The sequence below is a fragment of the Ammospiza caudacuta genome, chromosome 4 (assembly GCF_027887145.1).
Source record: "Ammospiza caudacuta isolate bAmmCau1 chromosome 4, bAmmCau1.pri, whole genome shotgun sequence".
Taxonomy (NCBI): domain Eukaryota; kingdom Metazoa; phylum Chordata; class Aves; order Passeriformes; family Passerellidae; genus Ammospiza; species Ammospiza caudacuta.
This window is the reverse complement of record NC_080596.1, coordinates 74,516,742-74,537,941: the sequence shown is the minus strand read 5'-3', so window position 1 is coordinate 74,537,941 and position 21,200 is coordinate 74,516,742. Positions and strand designations below refer to the sequence as shown.

Below are 21,200 nucleotides of genomic sequence, written 5' to 3'. Positions count from 1 at the left end.
AGAAGTCATCACTTCTGTAAGAACACACTTTAGAAAAAACAAAACAACCAACTAAATAATGCAACATTAAATTAGTTGAACATGAAAATACAATTTTGGAGCATTGGTGTGCTTTGACTTTGATTGGGTTTTTTGTTTTTTTTTTTAAGAAACATTTTCATCTTCTCTGAATACACTAAGTTTAAAATTATCAAATACTCTCAAAAGGTACCAACAGTACAGTCAGACCTTCTGTATGCATACATACATATATGAGATAAAACAATGAGGAAACACAAAAAAAATTCTCAAGAAAAGCAAGTTCCCTGACTATTGATAAAATTTGTGTCCACTTACTGAAGAATTTATTCCCTATAGCACTATAGCATAGTTGCCCTATAGCAACCATAGCACATCAGAAATTAATACAATATTTTATAGGAAGGCAGTTTGGGTTGTTGGTCAAAAAAAATGAAAAATCATCAAAATTATATCCCACACCATTTTGACTTTTGTGCCATTCATTCTGCCATGTGTTTTCTCCCAGCTTCCAGTTAAACAGGCAAACACTACAATTATACAATTAATGCAGAATTTTAATGTGGAAATGGCAAGGCACTCAAACTTTAATGAATTGAGACTGATATGACCTCAATTTGAATGTTGAGTAGGAGAGGCCCAGGCAGACTAAGCCCTACAGGAACTGAGAAAATCAGGTTTGATTTTACTGTCAGTCTAGAAAAATTCCATGCTAATTTGGAGGGAAGTATCTTGTTAGAAACATCACTCAACCTAATACAGCAATTCAGCCTTACACTCCATAAACCTCCTCTGCTTTATTTACATTTTAACATGACATACAACACTTGTATAATGACATATCATGGCCTGCCTTTAAACACAAGGAGCAAAAAGGAGGCAAAACATTCTCTGGTTGATAGCACCAAGGAGCATCCAGCACTGTGGTCTAAAACCACAATTTCCTCCCACAAATATAAGAATCACAGAGTCAGAGAAGCAGTGAGACAGCTGGTGATGGATGAGATAAGGAAAGAGGGGAGCCCTGTGAGGCTGGAACTGTCTCCTTGTCCTTATCTGAGAACTTAACTGTGGACATTCACATATAGTGTTCACTCTGCTGAGGGGCCATGATGGGCCATGATGGGCAGCTGTATGGAATTAGAAGGCATCAAAGACTCCTGAACTGTCCCCTGATCCACAGCATTCAATCATCCAGGTGTCCCTGATCCACAGCATTCCATCACCAAGGTGTCCCCTGATTCAAACCATTCCATCCTCCAGGTGTCCCTGATCCACAACATTCCATCACCAAGGTGTCCCCTTATTCAAACCATTCCATCCTCCAGGTGTCCCCTTATTCAAACCATTCCATCCTCCAGGTGTCCCTGATTCAAACCATTCCATCCTCCAGGTGTCCCTGATCCACAACACAACATCACCCAGCTCAAGTTCCCCACCCCAGGGGAACTTCACCTGGGTACCTGGGTGTTCCTACCTGAATCTGTGTGAATAGAAACCAAATAAATGTGGTGGTTTGGAGGTTTCTTCCATCATTTGATGGGTCTGTTTTGACCAACTACCGTCAAAATTGCACTGAACAAGTCTCGTTGTGAAGCCTTTGGGTGATGAGATAGTTTTATTCTTGTCCTTTCTTTCTCGTGCATGTTCTTAGGTGGTATTTGTGCTCTTATATTACTAAAGCTAACAGCCAAAATGCCTGCATATCTGTTTTCCTTTGCAAGCAAATTATTCTACAATGAACCCTACATGTGTATATTTACAAAAAGCACTCATTCAGGGTCATTTCACTCTAATCCACCCCAAAAGATTTATTAACAAGAACCTGAGCTACTTTCCCCTTTTAGACTAGATTGTAACCGGTAGTTGTAAAGAGCATATTACTTCAATAAATCTAAAAATCTACTCATCCCAACAGGGATATGTAAATCCGCAATCAGCAGAACCTGAATTCATGACAATTTTTAAGGAAATTTGTCATTTCCAAGCAATGAAGTTTCATTTTCTCAGAGCTTTTTTATTTATTTCTGATTGTAAACACCAATGTGGTTCTCTGAATCTGATAAGAAAAACACAACAAACTCTGAATATGGAATTACAAAACCAGGAAATTCAGGAATGAATAAATAAATCAAAACTAGCTTGTGGAATTGTAAATAATGCAGCATTTCTATAAATCTACTGAAAAATAATGGACATGCCTTATGATGAGGGCCTGACATCATCAAAATAGAAGAGACAGAAGGTTCCTGGAAAGGTGTCTCAAGTCACACTGCAGGTTGCATACTTAGACAGTGATTTATGCACAATTGTGAGCAGTCAAGGCACTCAGGAGGGATCCATAAGTGCAAAAATCTTAAACTGACCAAGAAGCAATGCAGAGAACATTTGGGAACCTATCCTGTTCCTCCAATAGCAACTACTGTGTTTCTGCTTTTTCTTTCAAGTACACAAACACAAAACTGCTCTAAAAGAGCCAAGTGAACAGTAAAATAGCTCATCTCCACCTTGAAATACAGGGGAAAGCTCCAAACAAGCTGCTGTCCTCTAAAAATTATTTGGCCAGCCATGAATTTGAGAATGGTATGGATGGAAAAAGTGCCCTGCTGTGCCAGTCACGGCTGAATCAGTCGATGCTGCTGCTCCAGCAGTCAATCTCTTGTCACTCATCCCTGATTCCTCATCTCAGGACAGCTGTGGACATTCCTCTGTCTCGTAACTGTAATTTACTGCTCACTGTCACCCAGATTAACCTCCAGAGCTGAAATGTACACACCAATTATTTCTGATCTTAAATATGAATTGAGATGAAGCTGTTAAATGTGACAGCTGGCAGTATCTTGAGAGTTTATAGATTTTTCAGTTGCTATCATGTTTTTCATTCTCCAATCAAGCACAATAACCAGCTGTCTGCTAAGGACATTTCATCTCCATGTACTGCAGCACTCTGTTTTTCCTTTGAGCCATTCCAATTTTTTACTGGTATATTTGTGAAGAGAAGCTGCCAGCAGCTTTGTGCTTTCTCATTTGTTTTTCTGCTATTTCCTCTTTTGAAGAAATAACATTTTCTTCTTTATAAGAAACACGAATTAGAACCTATAGCAACTTAGGAGTAAGCAGGTATCAAGGACAGGTAGTAACTTTAGAGAGTAAGATTTCAAAGAGCAAACATTACCCCCATGGTAAAGTAGGGTTTTCCTAGAGCACATTACATAGGATTGCGTCCAGATTATTCTGGAATATTTCCAGTGAGGGACATTCCACAGCCTCTCTGGGAAATCTAGTTCTCACATGTGATCTTCACATCTAAACATTAACTCATCAGTAGTAATACAAGACTCCATTAAGAATTGATCATACCACTCAGACACAGAAATATCTGTCCCAAAAAAACAATTATAATAAAAAAAAGAAAAGCTCCTCTGGAATGTCAGCAAGGACTGGGAGCAGGAACACTGGATAAGAGGCAAAGCAAGGTAGGAGAATGCAAGTTGGCTTAATAAAGAGCCCAAAGGCTTTAGAGGAGAAAATCATATTTGAACCAGCTGGGAAATGCCTTTTCAAATGCAGATTTGAATTAATGCCAAGCCAGTACTGGAGTGATTACAGAGGTCTTTAACACTCATGGCTTACTCACTTGTCAACTGCTTTCCAAATTTATCATTGATACACCCCAAATTTATCATTGATACACCCCAGCAACATTCAGTCTGTCTCTGGCACTGGTTCTCATGATGTCAGAGGGAATTCAAAGCATTCTTTTTTAAGCATATTTTTCTAAAGATATAATTTCCTCCCTTTCTTATGTTAATCAGACATCAACCCAGCAGCACCCAGAGTGTTGCTGGAAAGGGTGCCCAGCACTGGGTTGAGTTTGGCAGTGCATTTCTGAGCCAGGAGTTTAAGAGCTGGGACTCCCAGGTTCCTGGTATTTTTGCTCCCTGACAGCCTGCAATATAAATCATGAAGGATCCAGGAGAGAAAAGCAGCAGGAAACTAGACCCCAATCAGAGCTAACCATCCGTTAAATAAGGCTTTCATTTAGGCAAATGGAAAACAATTGCATTAAGAGCTTCTGCGGAGCTGCATTTAGGTCTTCTCTGTAGGACACAAGTCTGGAAATGTAATTTTATTTTGAAATAAATTATGGGATTTATCACACATACATAAGAAGCTGAAAAATACTCTATCAATTTTCTCTGAGATACTGGCAAAAAAAAGTCATATGACACAGCAAACTGAGAAATCTCTTGTCTTTGCTTCCCAAAAGTAACAGATTCTAAAGTTCAGTTGAGTTCATGAGAGAAATAATAGATATCAAGCTGGGAAAAGATTTTGTCAAAGTTACAGATAAGGCAAATGAAGAATATGCATATTTCTGGATATACAAAGAATAATGAAGCAGTTTATAGCTCATCTCCACAGCAATTCTTGCAGAGAACTCCCAGGGATCTCCCTTCCACAGGGTTTAGGTACTGTGAGGCTCTGGTCAATGCAGTAGCTATACAAATATATAATTATTCATAGAACTCATAAAGAGCCTAGGGACTAATTAAAACCATTAATTGACAGGTAGGAAATGGAGCAAATCAACATTTATCTGAGAAGAAGGAAGCAGAAACCATAACACATCTTTTATAACACTAAATAATACAGCTGCAGAAGCAGCACCATTTTCCCTTACCTAAGTAAAATTATCCCCTCTCCTTCCTTCTACCAACCTTTTAATTTCAGATATTTCTTTGGATGCCAAAGTTTTGAAAGCATCTACTTTTTCTTCAACTCATAGAAAGAGCTCTTGAAGGTTTGTAGGAAGCATTCCTCTGAACCCAAATCATAGAAGTAGATGAATGAAAAGGAACTATTTTAAGCTGGAGAAGGACTGAACTAACATTGATTGAACAGCACATTTCCAACACCCTGCCCTTCATCTGCATCCTTTAAATATCACCAAAGTATTTACTTTGCTGTATGCTCATTTGATCAACACTCATCCCAAAAAAAGTCATCATTTTTCAGCTATCATCTAACAGAAGAAACCCCAGAACATGAATGACTGATTAATTTCACAATCTCTAAAGCAAGAGCAGGATTGCAGTAGTTTAAATCCACACAGGCAGAAGATGTTAAATATGTGCATCTCTGCAAAATCAACCTTGATCTGACTTAGGACTGTGCCATGTTTGCTGTGTCCCATTCACTTTTACCCTTTTGAAACTCATGAAAGCTTTAAAACCCTTTCCAAGTGAGATCTCTTGTTATACTGAACATACTTTTGAGAACCCAAGAAAAACAATCCACAGGTTTCCAGGAAATAAGTTTTGTACCAAAGCAAATTCTGCCATGGCAGAATGGATGAAATTCAACCCTTAGAAAACAGGAGCTGCCTACAAGCTCAGGATCTGACTTTCTGTCCTGGCTATGGGATTTAATTAATTTATCACAGAAGTCTAGAGATATTTAATTTACCCCTGCCCATATTAGATTATAACAGTTGTCATCTCAGTGGCTCTTCAGGCTCTGTTGGCTCTATTGATCTCATTTCCAGTATTGATCTGGTCTCTGACAATTATAACTGGAGCTTAAGCAACAGAGGCTCAAATGATTCAATGAAGGAAGGACTCTGGCAATCTGTCCATTCCTAGAGCATACATGGCAGGGAAGTTGGCTGGCAGCTACAAACTGACCCATGGAGGATTCAAATTCCTTGGAGGGGCAGATTGAGGAGTCAATGCTCAAAGAAGCATTGGAATTTTTTAACCTGGTATCTTAAAATGGCATCCACCCTTAAAGAACTGAATTGACACCCCCTACTTTACCTGTCCCTATGTACAAAAAAATTAAATTTAGGCATAGCAATATCTAATCTTAATCCCATCCCTTATAACTGCTAACATCAGTTTGAAAGTTATCATTGTAAAATTCTACCACATCAGATCTAGTTAAATCAGAAGTTCTGCATTTTATATAAATTAAGTATATATTCAGTTTTTATAATGTTTACTCAATAGATATAAAAAAAATCTTACTTAAGTTGACTACATTTCAGTATACATTGACTACATTCAGTATAAGGTGGAAAAATAAATAAATTACAGGGGTTGTGCAACTCAGACTAAGAAGGACACAAAAAGGGGGAAAAAAACTAAATAAAAACCATACTGTGGAAACCATAAAAACAGCTGCTCACACCATTATGTGTTTAAGTAAAAATGATGAAATTATATTAGCAACCTTCAGAGTGGTCATAAATGCCTGCAGGAATTTAAAGGTTTCCTCCCTCTGTAAAGGCAGTCAGAAATAAAGTAAGAATGTATCTGGTCCAAGGGCAAATTGCATCATTACCAAAACTCTGTGTACTGAAAAAGAGGCACCACAATAAAATGAGAAGCCACCACTCATCAATTCTTAAAGTTTTTTCAGAAGACCTTTAAGGATTAGACCAGTATTGCTTCTACAAAGCAAGATTTTCTAGGAAGAAACTCAGCAAGTTCTTTTCCACCACAGCCTCAACATCTGATATTTAATGTTCTCTTTTATAACTTCTAACCCCTAACACAGCAGCAAAACTTCACATTCATTCATGCTTTCACAAGAACCTGTCAACCATCATTTCAAAAATCTAAGAGGCAAATAATGCTTTTCAATTCAATCAAACAGCTATTCCTTGAGGCGACTCCATTACATGGAACAGTATCTTTGAAAAGCAACATTTAAGCCTGAACTGTAAAATGAAGTGAATAAAGGTCTGAAGTTTGCACTACTGATACAGAATTCCATCACTCTCACAACTGTTACAGAACCAATGAAAATAACAACGTTAAAGGTCTATCCTTGAACACCCTCTTCAGGATTACTTTGATGATGATTCCAGCAAAATGGGATCAAAATGTGTCATCTGATACTCTGAGAGCAACCAAAGAAACAGCAAAGTAGAGGATGCTCAGTTTGACACATCTTGGCAAATACTGTAATTTTAAAACAGGTTTTTGATGTTGCTTTGGTCTTTTTCCCACATCCTCAAAAGGACATGGCAATAGAACATCTGAGATTTAACACTAGGTGGAGAGCATTTCCTGGGACAAGTTCTGTTTGTGCAGAACAAAGGTTATGCACTGCCAGTTCACATCATGTTGAACAATCCAACACCTCTGGAAACCCTACCCAGAGAGTTGATTTTAAGATTGTGTGAACAGCACTAGTGCTGAACTCATGGCAACTGAGTATTTCATTGCTCCACCAGAAAGTGAAACCTCCAGTGGTTTAATCCACACACCAAAAACTCAATCTCTTGTAAATATCTATGGGTAACATCCTAAAAATCAAACACAATGACCATCCCAAAGGGGCAAGCATGCTGAAAATTACCCATATTCCTGTTCAATAAGAAAATCATTCTTGGGCCATTTCACATTTATATTACTCAGCATTGTTTTTGTTTTAAAAAGTATTCTACTTCCAAAAGAACTGCTAGTTATCACATAAGAAGAAGCTTTAATGCCAAATTCGTGGGGAGCACCGAGATCACATTTAGATTACTCACTATTGTTTTCATTTTAAAAAGTATTCTACTTCCAAAGGCTAGTTATCACATGAGAAGAAACTTTAATGCCAAATTCATGGGGAGCACTGAGTTCCTTGGCAGGTACAACACCACCTCCCATGAGCTTCTGATCATACCCAACTCTTGTCAAACGTTGGCAACGCATTCAAAACTTCAACAACTCAACCAGCTCGGCACAAAGGCACCTTACAGCATGTGAGATACATTAAAGCAGCTGCAGCCTCAGGGGGGCTGAGGTGCCCTTTGTCACTTACGTTGTTCATGTACTCGGAGAGCAGGTCCTGCAGGGCCTGGCGCACGGCGTTGCACTCGGCCACGATGCGCTCGCGGCGGTCGTCGCGCGTGCACGAGGAGTCGGCCATGAGCGCCGCCCCGCTGATGATGCTCTCCAGCCGCTCCTCCAGCGACGGCCGGAACCGCGCCTCGCTGAACGTCATCGGGTCCAGGATGATCTTGTTCTGGAAGGAAAAAGGAAAATGGGAAAATGGGAAAATGGTGAGCGGTCACGTGTTTTTGGCATTTTCAGTGCCTTTGGAGAGGTTTTTCTAGTCTTTTCTAGAAAAATTTATCATAGAATACCAGGTTGGACGAGGTCACAAGGATTATGAAAACTTTCTTGGAGCAATTACCTACCACATTCCTGAAAAAGCTAATATTAGAGAAATATGTGTGTGTGTGTATATATATTCACAACCCTGGTACCCAGAGAAGCTGTGACTGCCCCTGGATCCCTGGAAGAGTCCAAGGCCAGGCTGGACAGGGTTTGAAGCAACCTGCGATAGTGGAAGAGTTTTTAGTCTTTCCTATAAATAATTTATCACAGAATCCCAGGTTGGAAGGGATCGCAAGGATTATCAAAACTTTCTTGGAGCAATTATTTACCAAATTCCTGAAAAAGTAAATATTAGAGAAATATACATACACATTAAAAAAAGTAAAATAAAATAAATCAGTATGTTTTATTTTAATATATATATATGTATGTATGCATGTATATAAATATATATTTACATATATTTATATAAAAATTCATAACCATTGTCCCCAGAGAAGCTGTGGCTGCCCCTGGATCCCTGGAAGTCTCCAAAGACAGGCTGGACAGGGCTTGGAGCAACCTGAGATAGTGGAAGGTGTCCCTGGCCATTTCAGAGTCTTGGAACAAGATGATCTTTAAGGTCCCTTCCAACCCAAACCATTCCATGCTAAAGCAGTTATTATTTCTCCACAAATATTCTGAATGTTTCTTGGCTCTTCAGGACATTTATATGCAAGGTATAATTTTTTTTATTCCTGAAGATAGAGTGGGATGTTCTCTGTAAATAATTTCATTTTGATTATTTTAATAAGCAGCCTACACTGCTGAAATGTTACTATATTCCCTCAATATAACACGAATTTAAAAAATTGAGGAAGTTACAACTGTAAGGAAATCATTACTAGACAACGACACACAAAACTACTAAATCTCTGATTTCCATTCTGTAGAGCATCTTTTAACAGGTTTTTTTGGTTTTTCACCAGGAAAAAAGTGCTGGATTAGTTAACTAAAAAGGGAGCACTATATGAAGACAGTCTGGAAACACCTTCAGTTTGTCAAATAGTCATCCGGTTAGCAAAATATCATTATTCTACTAGAAAAAGAACTGATTTTCAAAGACTCTTTTCTAATAAAGAAAGGTTAATTCCAAATTACAATCACTACTAAATACTTGTGTACTGTATCAATCAAACTTATTACTAAATATCAAATAGGTTTAAACCACATTGATTCTACTCTTCTCACAGTAAAACTTCATGTGAAGTTATGAGTTTTGAGTCACTTCTGGATTATATTTTGACCTGCTTTTCTCTTTTTGCAGTTCAAGGTAAGAAATACAAAAGCAATAATCACCTGCTCTTGCTCTCAGGCACATTTACAACACCGTGTAATTCAGGAACCTTTTGTTGGAATCATGCAAAGAAGTCTCCTAATTGCATATGGACTAAAAATGCCCTTTAAGCTGTGCACTTGTTATTTGAGCTTTAAAAAAGAAAATAATCATGAAATAGGAATGAAAAATGTAAAAGCATTCTGATTTCTAATAATCACACCTATTTTAAAGCACATATGATTTGTTAATGAGCCATTTTAATTTTCACAATGTTCTGATAACTTTATGATTAGTCTATTTCTTTAATATCCAAGAGCAATCAGCAAGTGCAAGCCAAACAATGCAAGTAATTTGAAAAATAATAAAAAAAAAACTAACAAAACCAGCACAGTGTATCAAAAATGTACATTAAAATTTAGGAACGTGAACACATGATCAGCATGTGCCTTTAGCACTGAAAATTGTTTCTGTTTATTATTAATCAGAAAATGCTCAAATGGATTTATTCAAACCTAAAGACAAACTCCACTTGAATACTTTCTTAATTTTAGCAGGACAAGGCTCTTAGAAAAGATCTTATTTCTCAATAGCACTTCTAGTTCACACACAGACCCCATAACTCTCACTATTATACCGAGAAAGGAACCTCTGAGAAATCTCTAACTTCACTGAATCCTCAGCAGTTAAATAGTAATAAACACAAGGAATTTATGAAAATCCACTATTTAATAAAAGGAAAAATAGAAGAATTTTAACCAGATAACATATTGTTCCAGCTCCAGAAACTGCTGACTTGGCAGAAAAAATGCTACATTAGCCAGAATGTGAAATAATGTCTCACATGTATCTTCTGGGGTCTGTGTTTCACAGCAGTAAGCAGAGCAGTTTTACAAGCACCTAAATTAGAAATGACTTCTCCAAGAGTTAGGCCTGTGCATATTTATGTAATGGAGCTTTTGAGCCAAAGGGTAATGCTTGGGATTTAAGAAATCAGCTGTATAAATTCATTTTCACAACCTCATATTTCACGTGGCAGTAGCAGGACTATGACTGCACCAAATGAACTATATAAGCCACTTATGAATTAGCAAGAAAAAACTATTGAAAAGAATAGCTGCTTGTTTCAGATCCCTAACCAGTCCTCCCAGAAATGCCTCCCTTTCCCTCCTCTTCCTCACAGCCATAGGTGTAAGGTTCTCTACCTACACAGAAACTTTCAGACAGATCTTACACCTCTCAGCAAGTCATGAATCACATTTAGCTCCTTATATTTGAAGACCCTGCACTCAAGTTCTTCTGTGAGATCCAAAACCAACCTGGCATGGAAACATGCATGGGCAGATCTATTTGCATATGCAAATGCCATGGACCTGCACAGGCATGGGGGACCTGGGGGTGGCCTGATGGAGCAGCTCTGGGAGAAGGACCTGGATGCCTCCATGGACAACAAGCTGTCCCTGAGCCAGCAGTGCATCCTGGTAGCCAAGAACACCAATGGCATCCTGAGGTGCTTTAGGTAGAGCATTTCCAGCAGTGCAGGGAGGGGATCCTGCCCCTCTGCTCAACCTTGTGAGGTCACATTTGGAGAACCCTGTCCAGTTCTGGGCTCCTTAGAACAGGAAAGACCTGGAGCTCCTGAAGCAGAGTAAGTGGAATCTGCAAAGGTGATGAAGGGACTGAAGCATCTCCTGGCCCAGAGAAGGCTGAGGGAGCTGGGGCTGTTCAGCCTGGAAAGGAGCCCCAGCTGAGAGGGGCACTAAGCCCTGGCTGTCCCTGGGTGTCCCTGGGTGTCCCTGGCTGTCCCTGGGTGTTCCTGAGTGTCCCTGGCTGTCCCTGGGTGCAGGGAAGGGCAGGAAAGGGCCCAGGCTCTGTTCCAGGGCCCAGCAATGGCACCAGAGGAACGGGCAGGGACTGAGCCCGGGGAGTTCCACCTGAACCTGAGGAAGAACTTTACTGAGAGCACCGAACAGATTGTCCAGAGAGACTGTGGAGTCTCCTCACTGGGGATATTCCAGAGATATCTGAACACAACCCTGTGCCCTGTGCTGTGGATGGCCCTGCCTGAGCAGGGAGCTGGGACCAGGTGACCTCTGTGGTCCCTTCCAGCCTGACCCATCTGGGACTCTGTGCATTCTTCCATACTTTTCGAGCCTTGAAGATGAACAACCTACAGATCAAATATCTCCAGTATGTCTAAATCCTGAAACCCAACTCAACATTTTCACAAGCAGATATGTTGTACTCCATTAATAAATTCAAGAATTTCTTTACAGACTACATACAAATAGTATTTAGATTTTAAATAATAAATTGTGCAGCACAGAGGATGCATAATTAACTCGAGCCAGCTTTCCTCACTTTGAACTGTAAAACAGGAATATACTTCTGTGGTATTTGTAAATAAGGATAAATATTTATGATGATCAAAATTTGGCTCATTAAAAATAAAAGTCACTCAGTTGTACTCAATATTTTTTTATCCATATCCCATAAAACTTTTTATTTATAATTCATTTTTAGGCTTAAATATTATTAAATATTTGTTTGGGATATTTTCCTTCATGACAATTCAGAATTACAGAGTAATTTAGGTTGGAATGAACTCCTGGAAGTTATACTTCAAACATTTCTTTAAAACACAGACAACTTTAACATCAAGTCAGGTTGCTCAAAGGTTCATCCAGTCAAGATCAGAATTCCATTTTGGAGATTTTCCAAACCTCTCTGTCTACTGTTTGAATGCCTGATCAACTTCAAGGGTGATCACCCATGGGTGACTTTTATCCTTCCCAATATCCAGAATTTTCTCAGAATCACCTTGTGCCAGTTGCACCTCATCCCAACACTATGAACCTCAGTTTTGCTTAAAATATAAAAAATAATGATGTAGTTACTTTCTGATGGGTGGTTATAAATAAAAGACGGTCTAGATGTTTATTTTAAACTCTTTCTCAAATATGTCACAAGGAAAACAGGTTTTGGAATTTTGGGAAAAAGAAGACAGGATGAGAACCAGCTCCATGACAGCTCCTGATCTTCAGTAACCAAAGAAATGCAATTTTTTGCTTACAAAAGCTATTATTCTTCTTCAAAGAGAACCTGGTGCCAAAATTCAACTACAGACTATGGTATTGACACCTATAAAACTATTACACATATATTAACAAGGAAATAATGTACTTTGGAAAAGCAGAAAAAATAGTTGGCAGGCTAAATAGATTTCTTTAAAAGTTGCAATTTCCCATCACTTCTTAAAAGCCACTTAATGAAAGATAATGTAAATGAACTGGAACACTTTACATTTCTAATTAGTTAACTAAGATTAGAGCCATAAATCAAGGACTGATACCATAATTCACTCCTTATAATTAAGTGTTTCAAACCTCTTTATAAATGTTCAGATGATTGTAAACATACATCATTTTTGGCTGCAGTTGCTGAAACAAAATCCAAGAAAATTAATTTTAACATGATTGAAGATTTGTTTGAAAACTGGCAGAACTTGTGATATAATCTTCTTTAAATATAGTTAACTATTTTCTCTTCAACTCTTCTTTTTTCCTTAAATTATACCAAGGTGTGTTTACAGAGAAGTTGCCATGTTGTAATAAATATTAGAGACTTTTGAAAATAAACCTCTTCATACTAAGTACTGCTCTAAACCAACTTTCTCTTGTTCAGAAGGCAATAAACTATCTCATACACTAATAAACTAGAGGACACCACTTCAGAAATGTAAAATAATGGAAAAATTTTTCATACTTCAACTAAAAAAATTGAAAATAGCCATATACCCTCCATAAATGTATTGTATAATCAGAGAGCACATCATTATTGAAACTTTGTGACATCAATCTGCATTAGAATCTCATTTTCAACCATGCCAAAAAACCTCTCACAGTCTTTATTAGAAATATAATGGAAAGCAAAAGCAAAATGTTACATTAATAATTTAAAACAATTTTACAACTCCCAAAACCCTAGAATTACTGTATCATTGCCTGCATTTTCCAATTAAATGACTTCATTATTATGTGAAATTGCCTTATTGCTCATGAAAAATCTGCTCATCCTCTGGTTTCTGCGCATAGAAAGTCTTCAGGAAATTTCAGCAACCTCTGCCTCATTTATTCGTTAAACACATTAATTCATCTGCTTGGAATGTGAAACCTTCAGGGCAGAGACCATTTGCTAACATGGTTCTTGAAGATTTAGAATCACAGAATCACAGAATGGTCAAGGTTGGGAATGACCTCTAAGACCATCAACCATAAAGCCACCACCACCATGTTCACCAAGAGCTACATTGTCCTGGTTTAGGGCAAATTTGGGAGGAAGCCTCCAAAGGGGACCCTCTAGAAAGCAAATTCAAGCAGCTTCTCTCCTCATGGGTTCAAGGACATAAATCTGCTTTAAGAAAAGTGGAAAAAACTGTTTATTTAACAAGCAAAGTGTCCACAAACATGGAAAAATGAACAGCATTAAACAATGGAATCTCTCATTGTTCTGAAGAGGTGGCAAATTCAGAGAGAGTCCTTGTTGTGGGGTGTAGCTCGCCTCATTCAGTCTCTTATTATTTCCTCCTGTGCTGGAAAATGTCATGCCCTGGGCCTCAGTGGGCCACAGCTTTGAACTTTTGGTGGTTTTTTGGGTTTTCAGTTCAGGACAAGGCTGACCAGTTTCAAGAAAAAGAAAAGCTACAGTCTGGGGAACTTTTTTGCTTCATCTAGTTAAAAAAAACTAACTAAAAGCAAAGGAAAGCTATGTCCTGCTGTCTGTGCTGCAGACAATGGAGCTCATGAGAAGGAATGCAGGGGAACCTGGTGCAGTTTCTGCAAACAAACTGCACACTTCAAGGTGCAGAACTTAATAGCCAGCATAAACGGAACAATGGGGGATACACAAAATTCACAGTATTCACAGAATGACCAGGTTGGAAGAGACCTTCAAGATCATCGAGTCCAACCCAGCCCCAGCACCTCAACTAAACCCTGGCACCCAGTGCCACATCCAGGCTTTGTTAAACACACCCAGGGATGGGGACTGCACCACCTCCCTGGGCAGCCATTCCAGAACTTCACCACTCCTTATGTAAAAAACTTTTCCCTGCTATCCAACCTGTATTTCCTTTGACACAGCTCGAGGCTGTGTGCTCTGGGTGTGTCAGTGCTGCTGCAGACAGAGCCCAGCCCCAGCTGAGCACAGGCACCTTTCAGCAGCTGTGCAGAGTGATGGGGGCAGCCCTGAGCCTCCTTTTCTCCAGGCTGAGCACCCCCAGCTCCCCCATTGTTCCTCACAGGGTTTGTGTTCCCAGCCCCTCCCCAGCCTCGCTGCCTCCTCTGGATGGGCTCAAACATCTCAAAGTCCTCCCCAAACTGAGGGGCCAGAACTGGGCACAGCACTCAGGGTGTGACCTCACCAATGCCAAGTACAGGGGAAAAATGACCTCCCTGCTCCTGCTGGCCACATACAAGTATCATAAAGTCACCCCAGGATGTACATCCACAGGGTTTTTATTGCTTCCTGAGACAGTGAATACACAACTGCCCTTAGCACAAGGAAAATGCAACTTTCAAGGAAAATTCCACTGCAAAATGTGATAGATGTTTTAGATAAACAATGCCACAACGACAAGGCAGCAGGAAAAACTGCCTTTGAGTAGAAGGAAGCATATGATATACTGAGGAACCTAGTTTTTCTGAGTAACTTGGAGACAAGACCATATAAATAAGAGTGTTTGATGAATTTCTTTGTCAGAAGCACCAGCGCTACTGCAAAAATAAATGCTGTGTGCTCACAGGTTGGATTTCTGCACTTTTGTCCAGTCTCCTGCAATGCTAATAAGGCTGCTGATCTCCTTTTTAGCAATAAATCAAATGTTCCTACCTGCCACAATGCTGTGTTACACAGACACACCATACAGCTGGAAGAGTGTGACAATGCAATGCTAAACTGCAGCTTTCAATGAGCTGCTCTGGAGTGATGAAACAACACAGAAATAATTCACAGGGGCTCCAGGAGAGCTGGAGAGGGATTTGGACAAGGGCATGGAGTTACAGGACGGGGGAATGGCTGGGTTAGATGGGGTATTGGGAAGAAATTCTTTACTGTGAGGGTGTTGGTGGCTTCCCTATCCCTGGAAGTGTCTAAGGCCAGGTTGGACAGGGCTTGGAGTAACCTGGGATACTGAAAGGTGTCCCTGCCATGGCAGAGGGTGGAACAAGATGGTCTTTCAGTTCCTTTCCAAGCCAAACCAGCTGTGATTCTCTGACCTTCCCCTCTGGCACACCAGGCTGGATGCACCCGCAGCAGCTTCACGAGCACCCCTCAGGCAGGAGGGCACAAGCACCAGCAGAAGCAGCAGCCCCACCTTCCCAGCCCCCTCTCCTGACTGCTCTCCAAATGTAACTGGAGATGCTGCTTCTCTGAAATAGTGCAGGTGTTCACTTCTCACATACCTCAGCTACAGAAGCATCTCAGAGGTGCTAAATAAACACAGGCAAAATAGTAGCAAGTGCAGTCTAATTAGAACATTTCACTAAGTGCTCTTTTTGAGCTATTATAAGTAACCTGAAAGAAACTTTATTATGTTTTTGATTTAGCACTTCAGATATTCATACTTACATTAACAAGAAATTAAGAAACATGCAAAAATTTGAATAATAATGCAATAACTGTTGTGACCGTGTTCACAGGGATCTCAGGATGAGGGAAGAGACAAGGACCTGACTCCATGTTTCAGAAGGCTTGATTTATTATTTTATTATATATATTATAATAAAACTCTACTAAAAGAATAGAAGAAAGGATTTCATCAGAAGGCTGGCTAAGAATAGAAAAAGAAGGAATGATAACAAAAGCTTGTTCTCTGACAGAGAGTTGGAGCCAGCTGACTGTGATTGGCCATTAATTAGAAACAACCACATGAGACCAATCACAGATGCACCTGTTGCATTCCACAGCAGAAGATAACCAGTGTTTACATTTTTTTCCTGAGGCCTCTCAGCTTCTCAGGAGCAAAAATCCTAAAGAAAAGGATTTTTCAGGAAATATCATGGCTACAAACTGTACTGCTACAAAAACACATTTCCTTAAAGAAATGACAATTAGGTGTTTAAAGTGTGTTTCTTTTCTGTGTTTTTAGTATGTCTAACAAATTTGTGCTTGAGGGTTGATTACAAAAATTCCTTTGCAAATAAAGTGGCCTGCTGCAAACAGGTTACATGTATTTTGATAGGGAAGCACAGGCAGCAGTTGGTGTGTTGGCAAAAGGCTCTTTCGACCACCAAAAGTGGTAGCAAAATTCTGTTATAAACTCCAAACAGGTAGGTTTGACTGTTTGATTGCTAAATCTTTCCACAATACTATTTACTATCCAAGAGCATTTCAGAGGGAAAAAAAATTATAGACATGGAAAAGATAAACCATAAACCCACTAGATGGTGCTCCTATACAGCAAATAGTGCTCAGCAGCACCATTCCTACTGCTAAAGGGGAATGAGAGCAATGAGATCCTAATCCAGTTACCCAGGGTGCTTCCCTTCACAGAGATCACATTTTTGCCATGCTTTTGCTTCCAAAATCCTGACATTTCCAGTGCCATCCTTTGTATTCTGGAGCTGACCCTTTCTTCAGTAATATATAAACAAGCCCATACATACACAGAAGGGCTTGTAATGGAACATGCAGCAATAACTGAAAGGAAAAGTTTGTTTGGCCCCTCAGCATCATCAGGACCCCAAAATTTACTCTGATTGTTCCTCATTTGAGACATCAGTTCAGCGTCCTCAGACACAGCTCTGCAAACAGGTGAAGCTTTTGGATTTAGTGTAAATGCAACATTTTGCTGTTGGTTATTGTTTTCTTAATATCCAAAGCATGGCCAGTGTGATGTTTCCCCACTCAGAGGAGACCTGAGGAGTGCAGAAAGTGCCAAAGTATCTCACAATTGCGTAGAAGTTTTAGAAACATTGAGGTACAGCCTGGCTGCCTTCACACAGGAAATGGTTGGCTTGAGACTTTTGCAGTGTAAAAGCCACTTCAGCTGCACTAGGGACAAAAAAAAAAAAAAAAAAAAAAAAAATCCAATGGTATTTTGGGGCTCCTGACACAAGAAATTTGTGGATTTGGGAGAGTGAGTCTAGATGAGACCCACAAAGTTGATGAGAGGGCTGGAGCCCCTCTGTTCTGGAGCCAGGCTGGGAGAGCTGGGGGTGCTCACCTGGAGAAGGCTCCAGGGAGAGCTCAGAGCCCTTGCAGGGCCTAAAGGGGCTCCAGGAGAGCTGGAGAGGGACTGGGGACAAGGGATGGAGGGACAGGACACAGGGAATGGCTCCCACTGCCACAGGGCAGGGATGGATGGGATATTGGGAAGGAATTGTTCCTTCCCAATATAGAAAGGGTGATGGAGGGATGGGACAAGGGAGAATGTCAGGTTGGACAGGGCTTGGAGAAACCTGTGACAGTGGAAAGTGTTCCTGCTCATGGCAGGGGGTTTATCTTTAATGTCCATTCCTACCCAAACCATTCTGAGATTCTTCCATATTTCATCCAAATCCATACCTGAGTTTATCTGAATTTGCAGCACACTTTCCCCAGTGTATTCCTAGTTAAATTCAATACAGAGCTGCTATTATACAGAAATTGACATTTGCCTGGGCAAGAGCTACTCAAGCTCAACAAGTCTGGTTTCAAATTGCTGTCATATGTGCAGGAATATTTTTGCAATTGTTTCTTATGAATTTGAGTGGCAAAACAAACACATTTCAATTCTCCTTTCGAAGCTGACATTTTGTCCTTTTCTCTGCAGCATCACAAATCACTTCTCTGAAGAACACATTTACAAACAAATTGCAATTCCATAAATGTTCTGCAAAAATCCATTCTCAGATCATCTAGCAGTTATTTGTCCAAAAAGGAACATTTTAAAGGTAGTCACTTAATGACACAGCATTTTTTCTGTCTGCTACATTCCTGCCACATTTTGACAGCTCCTGATTTTATTACCAAAAAAAAAAGCAGTCTTTGCCATTGCTATACCCAGATACTTTGTCTTTTCAGTCTCTCTGTAATGTTTTCCCCTCATTACACACTTATTAGATCTTTCACTCCATTTAAGGTGCACTGCATTCTCTAGCCATGCAAAATATTCCTTAAGGAGCATTAATGTATTCACAAAATATGATAGCCCATTTATTAATTATGAGCTGCATTTAACAGCCTGGAGGACAGTGACCAGTGTCACCAGAGACTTTCTCATCTCATGTAGTCATCTCCAAGATAGTTGACTTGCTCTGTTCAACAATTCATTAAAGATTGAGTTACTCTGCCTGTAATTTCTCAGTTCAAATGCTGCTCATGACAAAAAAAAAGTACTATTTCAGTACCCTGGGACCTATCCCAAATACATAAGTACCTCAAGTACTAAAAATCATTTTAACCACCTCTTTTAATTCTGAATCATATTAAATCATAGAACCATGCCTGAGTTGGAAGGGACCCACATGGATCAACCAGTCCAAGTCCAGGCCCTTCCCAGGACAACACCAGGAGTCTCACCCTGTGCCTGAGAGCATTGTCCAAATGCTACCTGAACTCTGTGACCACTTCCCTTCCTTTTCCTTTAAATTCCTTTATAAACCAAATTATTTTCATACTCAGAAGTCAGAGAGTAAAGGAGTGACACACAGGCTCAGCAGCTGAAGATGTAACAAGGACCAACACTGCAACTTTAAAGACAAAATTTAGAGAAACAATAAATCCAACATTAAAAAAGATAAAAAATTGTAAAACATCAGATAAAACAACATCAGCACAGGGCTTGCCTGTTTGGATTAACATATATGAAAACTAAGCACTGTATATTTCTTTTAACAAACAAAATATCATTTTATTCCATTGCTAGAGGCAGAACTTGCACACACAAACACAAAAGACAGAGAAAAGTCAGCTAAGCCATCTCATCAGTTCTTTCTGGAGCAATACAGAAAACAACAGATATCTGCTTTCGGCGTCAGTGGAGGAAAGGGGTTTTGGTCCTTTTTTCCTTTAGATATCTTCTCCTCCCCTCTCCAAATCAGAGGATTTATAAATTCTATTTAATTTTATTGCAAATAATTCAAGCCCTGCTTCAAACACAGGAATAATCCTTTTATGGAGTTATGGTGCATGCATAGTAAACAGCTTTATATTTACAACACCATTACACCCACCCTCCCAGCACTGTACAAGAATGATTGCCCTCATTTTTCATATCCAAATCTAAAGGAAATTATTTAGAATTGCTTAAAATGTAAACCACTGTAGGTCTGAACCCCCTAGAATCTGAATTTCCACTGTGATTAGCACTTCCGAGGTGTTGTCAGCACATCCCACTGACACAGCTCCACTCCTCAGGAATTGTAATTCCAGTCCATATTCTGAGAGCAGGCACCCTCCTACTCACCAGAGATCCCAAGTGCCCAGTAAATCCTATTTTTGCCTGTCACTGCCCCCTCTCTATTCCATGATGGAGAACACATTCCCCAACAACCTGTGTGCAGCCCCTGCTGTGCTACAGACTATCATGGAATGGCAGAATTGTTTGGATTGGAAAAGCTCTCTTGGGTCATCCAGTCCAACTCCAGCCCTGCCAAGGCCACCAACAACCCCTGTCCCCAAGTGCCACATCCCCACGGCTTTTAAATTCCCCCAGGCTTGGGGAATCCAACACTGCCCTGGGCAGCTGTGCCAGGGCTGGACAAGCCTCTGGGTGAAGGAAACATCTCTGATATCCAATCTAAACTTCCCTGGCACAGCTGAGGCTGTTTCCCCTGTTCCCTGGAGCAGAGCCCGACCCCCCCGGCTGTCCCCTCCTGTCAGGAGCTGTGCAGAGCCACAAGGTCCCCCCAAGCCTCCTTTGCTCCAGGCTGAGCCCCTTCCCAGCTCCCTCAGCCTCTCCTGGTGCTCCAGACCCTTCCCCAACTTCAGTCCCTTCCCTGAACAAAATTATTCCTTTCTTTATTTCTAGATATAAATATATATTTTTACATCTACAAATATTTTTACCCCTTTGCAGTTACCAAACACACACCAGTATCGATGTCATCTATCTTCATCTCAGTTTTATTCCAGCACAGTTTCCTGGTCTTTCTCATTGCATTTCTTCTCACTCAATAGTTTCATTCTCTTTTTATCTACCTCCCCACCACACTCCAGTTTGATGTGGAGGTCCTGTCTCTGCTGCACACCATGAGGGCTGTGGGGAGGACACCAGATAAATCCATCCCACAGTTTAACACGTGCCAGCAAAGCACTCCCTCCATAACCAGAGGAGATGAGAGCTTACCAGATCAAAACTGCCATTTCTTGAGTGAAAACAGAGCCTTTTCAGAGTTCAAAGTAAGTTCTTCAAATATTTATCTATGCGATTTGCATAAATTTGGCTAAATATCATGAGGGGGAAATAAACTGTGCACCCCCATTTTCATTAAGGACTCAGAGATACTTCATGAGCATAAAATATATGACAAATTTTAATAATAAATTACTAGTAAGACCAGGAACACCTATTTTTAAATTATCTAAGAGTAAAGCAGAAACATGGAAGTGAAAGGACAAAGCAACAAGGCATTAAACACATTCTTTTGTCATCAATCAACTTCAAATAGGACTTTAAAGGAAAAATCTACTAAGGAACAGATTTGTGAGCTCTCCTTATTTCTACATAAATTATCTCTGGGAAGCAATAAATGACAACTATCTTCAAA

General features: G+C 39.9%; 1 protein-coding gene across 4 annotated transcripts in view; it reads right to left on the bottom strand.

Moving 5' to 3' along the window:
* Positions 1-21,200, bottom strand: part of CTNNA2 (catenin alpha 2) — a 483,346-nt gene that overhangs the window by 333,182 nt on the left and 128,964 nt on the right. For all 4 annotated transcript variants that reach the window (XM_058803073.1, XM_058803075.1, XM_058803076.1 and 1 more), the window contains exon 7: positions 7,837-8,040. In XM_058803073.1, the coding sequence (XP_058659056.1) occupies positions 7,837-8,040 (204 nt within the window). The remainder of the gene's footprint in view (positions 1-7,836; positions 8,041-21,200) is intronic.